Source organism: Temnothorax longispinosus, chromosome 10 (assembly GCF_030848805.1).
Source record: "Temnothorax longispinosus isolate EJ_2023e chromosome 10, Tlon_JGU_v1, whole genome shotgun sequence".
NCBI lineage: Eukaryota > Metazoa > Arthropoda > Insecta > Hymenoptera > Formicidae > Temnothorax > Temnothorax longispinosus.
The window spans coordinates 10,423,193-10,437,876 of NC_092367.1; the positions used below are offsets into that span (position 1 = coordinate 10,423,193).

At 38.7% G+C, this 14,684-nt stretch overlaps 1 protein-coding gene across 1 annotated transcript; it reads right to left on the reverse strand.

Annotated features, from left to right (window-relative positions):
* Positions 1–9,171: 9,171 nt before the first annotated feature.
* Positions 9,172–14,178, reverse strand: LOC139820864 (uncharacterized). Its single transcript, XM_071791451.1, has one exon. It carries the CDS (start codon positions 14,176–14,178, stop codon positions 9,172–9,174), a length of 5,007 nt encoding a protein of 1,668 aa, XP_071647552.1.
* Positions 14,179–14,684: the final 506 nt, after the last annotated feature.

Genomic DNA, 14,684 nt, shown 5'->3' on the forward strand with positions numbered 1-14,684 from the left:
GTTATTTACATATGTGTTATAATGATAAAAAAAGTTACAGAAATACACTATTAATATACACTAATTATCTTAAATATAAAGTCACAGTATTGCAAACGGCATGGAGATCAAGTTATTGTTTGAAAAGGAGAAATCAATTATGACAGATACATATGCGACAAGTAGTTTTATGCTAATTGTAATAAATTTGGATACAAAATTCACGCAAACAGAGAACAAAAGAAGGTACATGTTCCTGTAAATGATTAAATAGAAAGTTGACAAATTGACAATGTACAGTCGCGGTCAGAGTAGTTGCAACCCGTGCTAGACACGTAATTGGTAACCAATCACAACTATCACATGCCAAGTAGCTGCTGCGTGCGCAATTGACGGTATACACTCACGATCAGGCGAGGAAGATATATCCGTCGAATTATGGATTGTATCGAAAGTTCGATATTCATGTTCGAATATCGATACAGGCTAATATCGAAATGTAAAATATCGATACAAAATATCGATATTACAGCCCAAAAGTATCGATATTCAAAATATCGATACAGTATCGCCCATCCCTAACATGCATGGGGGGGGGGTGCAGAGGAGCAAAGCCCTCCCGCCTACGTATGTACTTTGATATATTATATAAGATATATTCATCATTGAAAGCTAACAATAAGTGATGTATTTAACTGTTTAAAGCGCTTTAAACCAATATTTTACCAAAGCTACATTTTTAAACTTAAGGAGAAAAAACTATGTATAAGAGTAAAAAAGTAAATAAAAAGCTATATTATGTTAACAATAAAAACTTAATTAATAAAAAAAAACTTGATTTTATTTGTTAACAGTAACACAGTCCGAATTAAGGTGGTAGACCAGTGCAAAATTTTCAAAAAATCAAATTTTTTTATTGGCTTAAAAAATTCTTTGAATCCTCTAGAATAAGGGACAAAAAGTCTCATACCCGCCCGAAGTCGTTTTCATTGAAATTTCGAGCTATTATTCAAGCGCGTGCGATTATTCGAGGCCTCAAAAGAGGGAAGAGTCGAAAGAAGAGCGATGAGATCGGCTCTTGAAGAAGATTTTTATGAAAAGGAAGGTCCCCTTTATGAGGCAAGAATGGCAGATTAAGGGTAAGAAGCTTAAATACATTTTTTCACTAAAAAAACCAAAACGCCAGTACCAAAACTAAACGCGTTTTTCTCAAAACTATGTTTTTCAAAACGGTGTACACGATATCTCGAGATATAATTAACGAATCGACTTGAAATTTGGTACACTTATTCTAAGGACTAGTGTCTTTTGGCTGACGGACGATTTTCTCAATATTATGTTTTGTTCAATAATTATTAATAATAATAACATGTAATTTAGGCTTAAAAATTGCAGTCAAAATTCAGGAATTTTTTTTTTACACGAAAAAAAAAATTGGACACTGGTTTTCTAATTTGTACACCAAAATATACACAAAAAAATTACTGTTTTTGTTTTCATAAATATTTTTGTTAAAAATTAATTCCTGAAAATTACCCTGAAAAAACGCCCGTCCCACTGGTCTACTCCCTTAAGCCACACCTAGGATTGACTGGTCAAAGTCCGAGTGATTTTTCTTTAGTTTCTAACTTTGACTAGCCGTATTAGTTATTCCTAGGATTGACTAGTCAAAAGCCAAAACGCAAAACTTATTTCGGGCTTTGAACTTAGACGTTTGGTCGTTCTTGAGGATTGACTAGTCAATCCTAGAATGCCTGCGTTTCGCGCTTTGACTATGACATATATATTAATTTAATTAATAGATATATCTTACCTTATTCTTGCTACCTGTCATTCTCGTGTAATTCCATTGACGACTCGCGTGAAGCTGATTATTTTAATGCAACGTCCGATTATCTGAAAAATATAAAGATAACATAATAAATACATATTAATATACTTACGTTTATAAAATACTTATAATAATTTATAATAATTTGATAATAATTTATAGATAATACAATTATTTATAATATTTTTTATTTGTCGTAATACATTAGAAAGAAAATTTTCTATAATTTCTCTCTTTTATACTTGTATTACATTTACTTTAATCTATTTATTTTCCTTATGTATTATATATTAATTTCCCTTTCTTGCTAGCTGCCCAGCAAACGCAAAAGGATTAAAAGTATTAAATTTTTTAATACCTTTGAATCCCTTTTTTGGCGGATTAGAATGAAATTAGATGGGATTCGAAATGAGATGCCCAATTCCATGGAATCCAAAAAGAAATTTTAAACATTCCATCCAATCCTATGGAATCCGTAAAGGTTATGAGTTGCATGCATTAGATGGTTTAGGAAACGTCTCGCGCCTTCGTTGGGCGACCAAGCGCCGTTGTTCGTCGGTGAGCTCTTGTGTATGCCCTAAGGGCATTACACGCACTACTGCCGACGGCAGTTAGCCCGAAAATGAGATTTGTAAGATCTGTCAGGCACCGTAGGGGGGGTCCCTTTACATCGCGGGCGAGACGAAACTTTGAACTCGAGAAGATCCCCGGCGATGCTACGCCTAGCGGCGTCGACGCGAATTGCCGGTAATCAGATACCGCGCGGGCGTGTACTATTGTTGGCGCGTACCGCCACAGAGTTCAACACGGACCTTTTCATCCCTATCCTGGCATTCAATGGTATTCATTTTATTGTCAGAATAGACGGAATTCAATGGAATTCAATACGGAAATTTTTAATTCCTAGTTTGGCATTCAATGATATCATTTCGTTAACGGAATCAATGGTATTCAATGGAATTTATCACGAAACTTTCCAATCCCTAACCTGGCATTCAGTGGTATTCATTTCGTTAACGGAATTAATGGTATTCAATAGAATTCATCACGAAACTTTCCAATCCCTAACCTGGCATTCAGTGGTATAATATTTTTGTGTTCGGAATTGGATTGGATTCAAAAAAGACAAATTCTTTCCAAAATAAGGAATTCCATTATATTGAAACTATTTCAATCCCTTTTTTGGACAGAAATGGAATTCGGAAAGTCCTTAATTGAATTCCTGGCAATCCCGTTTTAATTCTTTTCAATCTTTTTTCGTTTGCTGGGTGCCATTCTTACTTATTTGACACCTCGTATACATGATTTGTATGCTCGAATAATGCGTCGCTGCGCAAGTCCGACAGCAGGGGCTATCATCGCTCACAGGTTAGAGTGCGTTCCAAAACCTATCACGAAACTCGGACAACCTTTCTGTCCGCGACTGTACCATCCATAGGGAGAGAGAGAAAGACGTTGTATACCGTAGTAGCCGTTAGACAAGGAGAGCAATGCTTTCATGGTTTAGACATGCTAATAACGACTTTTTAATTGTATTGTTGAATTATTTTACCATATGTAAAGTATGTCTAAAGAAAATTAAATAATTTTAACATATATTTACATATTTCAAAATCGAATTAATAGATTTCTTATATTCTTTTACGATAAAAGCCATAATAAAATTCTATACTAAAAGGAAGTATCGCTCTCGTCGCAAAACCAGTAGAATAGAAGTAGACCCGATCCATGAGTCACCATATGACTCACTGGAGTAAAAATAGACTGCCCGTAAGAACATGACCATATATGGCCATCCGAAGCCAAAGCGAGCTATGGCCGTTTCACCGATGACTCACTGTACAAAATGAGGCCACCTTCCACCACTGCTTTTAGAAGTGCATAAAAAAGGAAACCTTTCACTATCGTAGCGCTTTTTCGTATAAAATCCTTCGGCTCCACAACTAGAGAGAGTGGAGCGAACCAAAAACAGTCACATATCTTATACTTGTTCCCACATAAGACACTTGTATCTTGATGAAGTTCTACAATAAATACGATCTTTTACATCAAAAGAAAAATAAAATTCTTGAATACCTACCTTCAACGGATCCGAGGAGCTATAATCTACATCGCTGAGGACAGTTAATTATCCTGGGTTTTACTTCCTTAACCGCAGAAGAAGACCCATCAACGGAGACGTTCTGCAGGATCGAGCAGCCTCGCATCACCAGGACGTCACAGACTTCACGTATGATTTTAATGCGCTTCATTTGTTTCATTGTAGTTCCATTTCGCGCACTAGTTTCAAATTCGCGCACTTTTGCATGCGCGTGCGGCCACGGAGCATGCGTATGTGACCGCGGGGCATGTCCGTAGTCGCTACATCTCGTCGGTATGACAGGAATCATAACCTAATATGCTGTCTTTAACTTTAACGATTAATATCTCGCTTCGCGGGGCAGAGCGACACCTTTTTCTGCCAGATTCTTTCGTTTCGTCCAAAACCGCGTCGAATAAGCCTAGTTTCATTAATTTCTCTGTGCTGGGGTAGCTAATCTGAAGTATTACAAAATATATTATGTATATCAGATATATATAATATATCATTTTTCATCCATATGTGATCTCGAGAATTTATAATGTTAACGGAAGTAACTTCCATTTCTCTATTCTTGGTCTCAGTAATTCTCTCGGCGGTGTTCGTTTCTTTAAATTAGATTTCTTATTTATTTCTTATTTAATTTTTTGTTTAAAAATTTTTTATTTAACGATTTTTTATTAGGAGTAGCGTTCTTTATTTTTACAGGTTTTTTATTGCTTATTTGTAAAAGTTTAGGAACTGCTTTATATGAAGGAGGTGAAAATATTCTATTCATATTGCTTTCGTCTGTTGAATCATCACTTGGCGTTTTTGTTCACGATATCCTAATGGCCTTTTATTTATTTTATAATCTATTTCACTATCAGTATCTACTTCCATTGCTTCTAATTCTCGTTTGTCTAATGGTATATTTTCTTCTATTACTTCAATAGCGTCATGTCATCTGGTAATTTGGGTATTTCTTATCAATTTTGACTTTTGATTTTGGCATTATTCGTATATGTGAAGGTGGTGCATGAACGTCAGCTTTTATTTCATCATTAGTATGTGCTTAATAACTATCGCTTGTGGTGCTATTTCCATATACTCATTTTCTGATTCTCCTTGTTGTTCGTGCATTTCCTTTTCATCGTAAAATTTTTTTATCATCGATCTGTTTTTCTGGGACACCCGTTGTGTGGCTTTCGCTCGGTCTCTTGCGCGAGGCGCATGCGTCGTCCGAAGCATTACTTCCTGCGGTGGCTCGCAGGCGGCGTCATCATCGCTAGGACGCTCTAGAGACCCTCAAGGGAGAGTCTGGAAAACGTCCGCCATTTTGCAGCAACTAGTAACTTTTATAGGAAATTTTGAAATAATAAAATCAAGTGATACAATGGAATTGTATTATTTATTTAAGATTACAATGCATTGCCATTGTCTTGCTATTGTATGATCGCCTTTTTAATACTTTTTTTTTGTTCGCTATTCGCAACCTAAATATAGTGTACTTAAATATAATTTTTGTATTTTAATTATGACAATCTAAAATATTGCAATCTATTTGAGAAAATTGAGTAATAAAATATTGTTTTAAATTTTGTTTTTATTTTTAATGTGAGGAAAACAATTTCTAAAAATTGTTTCCATTTTCACAAAAAAATCAAATATATTCGGTTTGACAAAAAACAGTGTTTCTATCTTGTAACGCCTAAGTAAAACTAAATTATTATATTTAACATTTTGTACTTTTTTTGATCCAACAGATGATATACAGTTATCACAATGAGTCATATTTTTTTTTTATATTTGCAATTATATATCCTGCTATATTGTACAGTACATTCAGTTCAATATTATTAAACACAATAGTATTACTATGTGGAATTGGTGAAAATAACTCATTATCATTACATTCTTCACTAATACTTTGTTTTTTTTGTAGAATTAGAATTATTTAAAAATTCTGTAATCATATGACTGTCATCTTGATCATAATTACTTTTCTTTACTGTCTTAATATACTGAGATGTTGAAATAAGTTTTAAGTTGTCTTTAAACTAAAGTGCAGTGGGAATAACATTTTTCGAACGTATAACTGAAATAAATTTTCCAAACAGTCTTGAGAAAATCTACCTGTTAAAACAAATTTGTATGCTCTATCACTAAGTAAATAATCTGTTAAATGTAAAATGGAATTTGTTGATATTATAACACCAGTTTGCACAGGTTTGTAATGACCCTTTTCACCAATTCTTAAATTTTGAAAGAGGTTAACAACTTCTAATAAAAATGGTCGACATTCCTCATATTTATTTTCATTATACTTGCTTAAAGCTAATGTTGGATTTCGTGAAGTCATAAGAGCAAACCACTTTGAAATGACTTCAACAAAACATGCTGTTGTATTAAAATCTAAATTTGATTCTTCATTCGCTAAAAAATAAAGCGATGAACTTACATCTCTACTAAGAAGATTTTTTTGCTTTACATACTTTCATTTTATAAAATGTCCGCTAGGTTGTACATCATCTTTATTTATTCTTGGAGTTAGCAAAAAATCTAAATTGTCTTGTAAAGCAACAAGATGAATAAAATGTTCCCATTTAACAAGATTAGATGTGAAGTTTATATTTATCTACAAATTCAAGAGGAAGTTCTATAATTTTGTTATTTGCTAAGCAACATTTAAAATTTTTTAAAATATGTGGAACGTCTGCAATAAAAATAATTTTCGTTGCGGATCTTCAGGATGTTGACAATAAATTTACATGTGGAATGTCGGCCAGCATGTATATCAAATGCTTTCCACATCGCCATATTAACAGGTCCCATGTCAGAAGTGACACTATTTATATACAAACCAATTGCATGAGCTTTTTTAATTATCTGCAATATAATAGGTTTTAATAATGAACCATCATAGCTATCTGACGTAAAGTAATATCCGACAGTTTGTTTCCATCGGCTACTTATACCAGCAATCATGAACACTAAGGCATGCGTAGCATGTACAACATTACCTGTATTATTTGGCAAAGTTGTATTTCCAATCATGGTATGACTGGAAACATCATATGAAGTTCCTGGCATAATAGCCATTTCATCGAGGGTAAGCATGCATTCTTTGTCATTATTATCTTTAAAACCATCTACTTTCAGTTTTAAATAATCAAAATTTTATCATCAATACTATTATGAAATTGTACATGTTCTAATCTTTTTCGTAATGTTCTAAGACATGGTAATGGTATATTCTGTTTAATCAGTTCTTCGTAACCGTTATTTCCACATGTAAATCTTAACTTCAATGCCTTTTTTATTGTAACAGCAGACCAGCTTTTAATCTTTCTCCCGTCTCTTTCTAGAAATTCAATCTGGTCACTATTAAACACTTTTTCTAACATTTTTCTATTTTTATCATCTTTTAATTTTTTTTCTAATTTTTTAAATTTAGTTTGCTGTTGCCTAAATTTATTTTTCATAATTTTGTGTGCTCTTATTAAACGTTGATATTTTTTTACTAATATATTACTGTTCGTATTATTTTCATCTTGGACATTTTGACTTACTGCTACGGTTAATATTTCGTTTTCATCTTTTATGACATTCATAGCTTCGTGTTCATTTTCATCTTCTGCAACATTTGTAGCTTCGTATTCATTTTTATCTTCTGCAACATTTGTAGCTTCGTATTCATCTTTGTTTTTATTTTCATCATCTGCAACATCTATAGCTTCGCATTCATTTTTGTTTTTATTTTCATCTTTTTTCCTAAAAATAAAAAATATCATATTTATTATTTTACTTCTATTTATACAAAGTATTTTAAGAAATATTTTATTTGTTTTACAACCTCTACTAAAGATTCTCTCTTTACTACATAATTTGGGAAAAGAGTAGGTATTGCATTGAGTTTTAATTTTTTTTTACTATCAACACGAGTTGTTTCCCACATGTCATCTAAAAAATGTACCTATAAACATAAAATTTTTATTAAACTTTTTACTTTAATATATATTATACACATATGTTTTATTTCTTACTTCACATATGTATGTATTATCAGTCGGTGTCCAGTTTAACCTTGAAATGCATGCTGCCCACAACGCTCTTCTTGCAGGATTTTTTGGAAAACGTTTCATTATAAATCCTTTTTTGGAGCTGTTATTACAATCTGGCACGCAACAACCCGTCATCGTTTACAATACGGCCAGACATTCCCCTAACTTAAAAAAAATTTTCGTTCCGGACAGGTCTGCGTACGTTGAGCGAAGATGCTACTCTAACCTCGAATAATAACAGATTCGTAACTTCAGTTGTTGATCTAAACTCATCCAAAATGTAACATCTAGTAAATTTTGCTGCAAAATGGCTGCACCAATCAGGAAGTGAACGTTGGGTTTCCAGACTCTCCCTTGAGGGTCTCTAGGACGCTCTTGCGGGCCGCGCCCTTCAACCTCATCCACATGTAGCATTACGTTCTTACTAATATCACGGGATTTGTCGATTTTTTCCGGACTAGAATCTTTGCGATTGTTAAATCCTTCTCTTTCCAATCGCAGAGAGAGATAGGCTGTAGGCGATATAGCCTTCCACGCGTGTTCACCGGGGTTTAGCTACGGGAACGGCGGGTCAAGACAACGTGTCTTTTAGTTTAATTGCACAACTTTTATTGCACTCCCTTATTATACACCTTTCGTCGATCGCACCAACAGTCTAAATAATCGCTCTACGACTATATTGATGAGCGCTATTCTGCCCGTCGCGAGGACTGCATTCGTCCACATCGGAACACAGACCTTAACAAACTGATACTGCACACACGCATCGCGCATAGAGAGAGAGTTTTGGAGGGAACGCATGTGATTGGTCGCGCAATGGTGGCAAGAGTGAGCGGGATTGGCCGGTGAACAATCGCAGCGCATTGGTCGCCGATAGAAAGACCGCGTGACGCGGGGGTTCGAAGACAGAATATCAAACAACGCCGCCCGCCTTGAAGGGTTCGCCTTCAACGTGCTAAGCTAAATGAATTATAATGCTCAAAGAATTTCAATAGGCGGTCAATTTACCGGTCGAGAAGTTGTATTAATTCTAGGGTCGCAAGCTTAAAAAATAAATGACTAATTAAACCTTACTAAAGGATCACATATGCGGTTCTTACATCTAAACGCAATGTATTAAACGATTTAACGCGTGAACTTGAACACAAAGGAACATTTACAACAACAAAAATTAGCGAATGATTATAAGTCGGTAAAAGAAAAGTACAATGAAATTGGAGTAATTGAAAATCTGGAAGTTAAAGAGGTAATATGGCCAATTTGGTGAGCGGCCTAACATAAGAGCCCTTGTTGGTTTTAACGGTGGCCGAGCGCGTTACACCATCAGATCCGATGTGTATTTCCTGGACGCGTCCGATTGGCCATTGCAGGGGAGCTGTCGCTTGCTGCTTTATTATGACGAGTTGTCCCGTTTCCAGTTGCTGGCCCTTGGAAGTCTGCCATTTGTTTCTTTGCTGCAGTGTGTTGAGATACTCCTGACTCCATCTACGCCAAAAGTGCTGACGCATTTGCTCAATTATTTGCCAACGCAATAACTTATTTACATTTATATCATTTAAATCCGAGGTAGGAAAACTATTCAACGGAGCCCCGACCAGAAAGTGCCCGGGACTTAGATAATTCATGTCATTGGGATCCGAACTTAATGGAGTGATAGGTCTCGAATTCAAGATTGCTTCTATTTCACATAGAACAGTTTGCATTTCCTCGAAAGTCAAGTGGGCACTGCCTATTATGCGTGCTAGGTGAAATTTAACGGATTTGACCGCAGCCTCCCATAGCCCACCGAAATGCGGAGCGTTGGGGGGGATAAAACTCCACTCAGTTTTTTGTTCATGTAAGAAATGCTCTATGAGACTTCGAGTACTGTCGGCCTTAAGAAATTCATAAAATTCTTTTATTTGCTTTTGAGCTCCAACGAAATTAGTCGCGTTATCAGAGTAGATACGTTCCGGTTTCCCCCTACGCGAAATAAGCCTCTTGAGAGCAGCGATGAACGCATCGGTGGTAAGATCGCTAACAAGCTCTAAGTGTACCGCCTTGGTCGCGAAGCACACGAAGACGGAAATGTACGCCTTATGATTACGCGAGTTACGACGCTTACCCTCCCGCAATATTACCGGGCCGGCGTAATCCACTCCGCAATGCGTGAACGGACGTGATACGGTAACGCGACTCTCTGGTAAGGAACCCATCAATGCCTCAGAGGAGATAGGTTTTACTCTAAAGCAGGTCACACAACTGGCAATTATCTTTCGCGTTGTCGACCTCAAAGAGAGCGGCCAGAATCTTTGTCTTACTGCTGCCATGGTGGCTTGTACGCCCGAGTGCATGTTGCGGACGTGTTCTAATTCGATTATTCGTTTAGATAAATCGTGATGTCGCGGCAATACTATCGGATGACGAGCGTCGAAGGCAAGAGAAGAATTCTTCAATCTTCCTCCTACTCGAATTAGTCGGTCCTCGTCCATGAATGGGGAGAGACACAAAAGATTGCTAATCTTCTTTATTTCGCGGTGATTGATTAAAGAATCATATTCATCTGCGAAGGATTGTTTTTGGATGACCCTACAAATTACGTTTAACGAATGAGTCATTTCCTTGGGCGACACAGAAATAGTCAACGGTTTCTTATTCTGGGGAGTTAATACCCTAAAACAATAAGCGACGATGCGACAAATTTTGTTTATATTAGAGAACTTGTTAAGTAGGTCATCAATGACGTTAGGATATGAGGGTGCAGCAACGGCACAAATTTTCCTTTGTTCGGGAATTTCGTTGAGTAAGACAAATTCGCTATTAGGCCATTGCTGTTCGGGTAATTGCAGAAACGGGGGTCCGTTCCACCACATATGTGACTGTGTTAGCTCATTAGGGAGCATTCCTCGTGACAGTACGTCTGCTGGATTATCGGATGATGCCACGTGACGCCATTGACGCGGTTCGGTTAGCCTTTGAATTTCACCGACACGATTCGCGACGAAAGGCAACCATTTGCGTGACGGAGAGGAGATCCAATTTAGGGATATGGTGGAATCCGACCATAGGGTAATATTCGCGTTAGACATGCTAAATGATGCCTTGACTTTGTCGATTAATTGGGCAAGTAACAAAGCGGCTGACAATTCTAATCGCGGAAGAGACACTGCCTTGAGCGGAGCGACTCGAGATTTGGAGCAGAGCAGAACAGACTTGTATTTATGTTGTCCTGCCTTAGTGCGAACGTATAAGCATGCACCGTAAGCGCGCTGACTGGCGTCGCAAAATCCGTGCAAATCAAAGTCCTGACTATGAGTACAATCTTTAACACAGCGAGGAATCTGTAGCTGCTTAATGTCGGGTAGCTGTAGTTTGAGCTGCAGCCATTTAGTGTGAGTATCCTGAGGCACTGACTCATCCCAATCAAGGCCTGATTGCCAGAGATCCTGTAATACGAGTTTTGCGATTACAATGATGGGACCTAGCAAACCTAGTGGGTCAAACAATCGTGATACCTCGGATAATATCAAGCGTTTAGTCACGGGACCGGAAACGAGACTGGGTTGATAAGAGAATCGGAAAAAATCACCATCCTGGTCCCAGAGAATGCCCAAAATACGAACATCGCTATCCTTTTCAAATGATACAATCTTGTCTCCGCAGGGGCTTACGCCTGACAGCAGTTCGGGGCAATTGGATCCCCACTTACTAAGTTCGAACGACGCTTCTCTGAGTAATTGTATAGTCTGATCGCGAATCTCGAGAGCATCTTCAATCGTTTCAGCGCCCGTGAGCATATCGTCAACATAAAAATCTCGTATAACGCACAGTGAACCGAGAGGATATTGTTGCGCACGTTGCTTTGCGTGGTGTTTTATTGTATTTGTGGCGACGAAAGCGGCTGCCGCGGTTCCGTAGGTGACGGTCATTGCTTCATGGACTTCAATGTTTGAATTGTTATCCTTACGCCAAAAGATTCTATGTAATCGCGTTTGAGAAGGGTGAAGCCGCACTTGCCGATACATTTTTGTTATATCGGCCACGAGAACGACTTTATGAGTGCGAAAACGGAGAAGTATGGATGCGAGATCCTGCTGAACAACAGGACCGACGAGCATGAGATCATTCAGAGAAAGTCCGGTATCAGTTTTGCATGAGGCATTAAAAACTACGCGTATTTTGGGTCCCTCACTGGTTTGTTTGAAAACACAATGATGAGGTATATAATAGACACTCTGTTCGTTCGGCGATTGCTCGTTTATTAGTTCCATGTGCCCTAACGCGATGTACTCCTCCATGAATTCAGAGTAAAGCGCTTTTAAAGTAGGGTCGCGGTCGAGACGCCTTTCTAATGCGCGAAAACGATCCAATGCAATTTCTCTAGAATGTCCGAGGCTGTGTGCCCAACCTTCTTTTAAAGGCAATTTAACAACGTAACGTCCTTGAGAATCGCGAGTAACAGTCTCTAAAAAGTACCTTTCGCAGTCTTGTTCCTCGGAAGTATAATTGTTAGGATTGTTGGGAATATCCTCAATTCGCCAAAATCGTTGAAGCTGATTATGTAATTCGTCGTTGCTTATAGTAGTGTGAAGAACGATTGCTTTCTGATTTTGCGAGACGCGCGTGCTCATACGACCACCCATGATCCAACCGAATCTCGTTTTCTGTAACGTTGGATGGTTTAAAGAGGCCTTGATTTGACCCACGCATAAGAGAGTCCAAAAAACTTCCGCGCCGACAAGAATGTCAATATCCGAGGATACGTTAAAATTAGGATCGGCTAACTCAATGTTTCGCGGTAAGTTAAACGCCGATTTTTTCATGCTGAAAGCAGGAACGCTATCGGTTACGCGATCAGTTACTATGCAATCGAGAGTAACGGAAAATGAATTTAGTCGCGACTGTAGTTTTACATGAACCGCTTCTGTGGAACGCGTAGCTGTACCATTTATGCCTGATATGGACATGCTAACGGAACGAGGGTTCAAACGTAAACTATTGAGACATTCCCGAGAAATGAGGTTGACTTGTGATCCCGAATCTAAGAGGATTCGACAAGGTTTTTGTGATCTGTCTGCGGCACAAACTAAGGCAACGGCGGTTGATAATAATATGGATTTACCGTCCGATACGCTAGATGTATGAGCAGTGATAGCGTCCGGAGCGGCTGGCGCCGCAGTGCCTTTATCGTTATTCTTTTCACCGCTTGACACGGCTTGTTCTGAACCCGTGGTCGGTAAGTGTAGCAATGTGTTATGTTTACGGGTGCAAGTTTTGCAACCCCCTGACGTGCATTTATTCGCGGTGTGAGCTGTTGATCTCAAGCAATTCAGACATATTTTACGAGTGCGAGCTTCTGCTATTCGTTTAGCAATGGGAAGTGCCAGAAATTGAGGGCATCGATAAATCAAGTGCGCGGCTTTACAGTATTCGCAATTCGTATTGGTGGCACCATTGCACGATACCTTTTGCTTACCATGTGGCTGAGAACGCGAGCTAGTACCGGATTTGCTGGTAGCCTCGAGAACTCGGCATCGATGTGACAGAAAATCGAATAATTTCTTTAATGTTGGCAATTCTGAGTCCTCCAAGGACGATTCCCATTCGCGTGACGTATTCGTATCTAACTTGGAACTGATAATGTAAACCAAAAGATCGTCCCACGCGTCGATCGGGCGTTTTAAAGCGGTTAGAGCTTGTACATGACGATTTGCGCCATCGGTGATTTGCCGTAATTCGGAGGCGTTCTCCTTTGTCATTACCGGCAGATCTACAATTGATCCTATGTGGTTATGAACTATTGCCCTTTTGTCATCGTATCTACGTTTGAGAAGATTCCATGCAACCTCGTAATTAGCGTCCGAAATTTCGAGCGAACTTAACACCGAAATTGCCTCTCCCGACAACGCGGCTCTCAAGTATTGTAGCCTATTAATATCACGGAGCGTAGGGTTCGCGTGTATGATTGAGATAAATGAGTCGCGAAAGGGGAACCATTCATCGTATTTCCCTGAAAATTTGGGTATATCAATCTTTGGCAATCGAATGTTACTAAAAGGGTCCGATAGCCCTGAATTATTTGCTGAAGTTCCCGGCAAGGACGCCGCAACGGTAGGTGTCGCAGACGAAGCTCTTAGTAAATCCCGCATCTTAGCTGATAAATCAAAATAGGCCGTTTCAAAAGAATCCCTGTCAATGGCCTCGGCCTCATTGATCATTTCTAATTTAGTTTGTACATCGTTATACTCGTCCCAGAGTCGTTGCATTTTGTCTTTGCGTTCTTCGATTTGAGACAATGTCGCTGGCGAAGGGCCTTGGACAGAGTCGACGTAAGTTTTAATACGCGTACATGCTGCTTTAACGTTCGAGCGTCGTTTTTTAATAGCATTGAACTCGGCTTCGGTAGCCATTGCAAAAAAGGGCTTCTGGTCGGGTAACGCTAAATAATTCTCTTTACCTTTACAATGTTACGGAGCGTTGACGAAGCGCAATGGGAGTGAGAAGGATGACACGACGTGACTGCAGACGCTCGACGCATGCGATTGGTCGCCGCGGAAGACGAAGCAAGATGGCTGTCGAAGTCCGTTGCCGGCTGCTTTCCCGTTGCGTAGCGGGAAGATGGCGGGAAGATGTCGGGAAGATGGCGGGAAGATGGCCGCCACTACTCGATGGCTGACGATTCCGGGTTGATCGGCGGGAAATGATCCGCATCGATGTGGCCCGAGTAGGCTGTGATGATGACCTCCTTGATTTCGGTGTGATGTGCACCGGC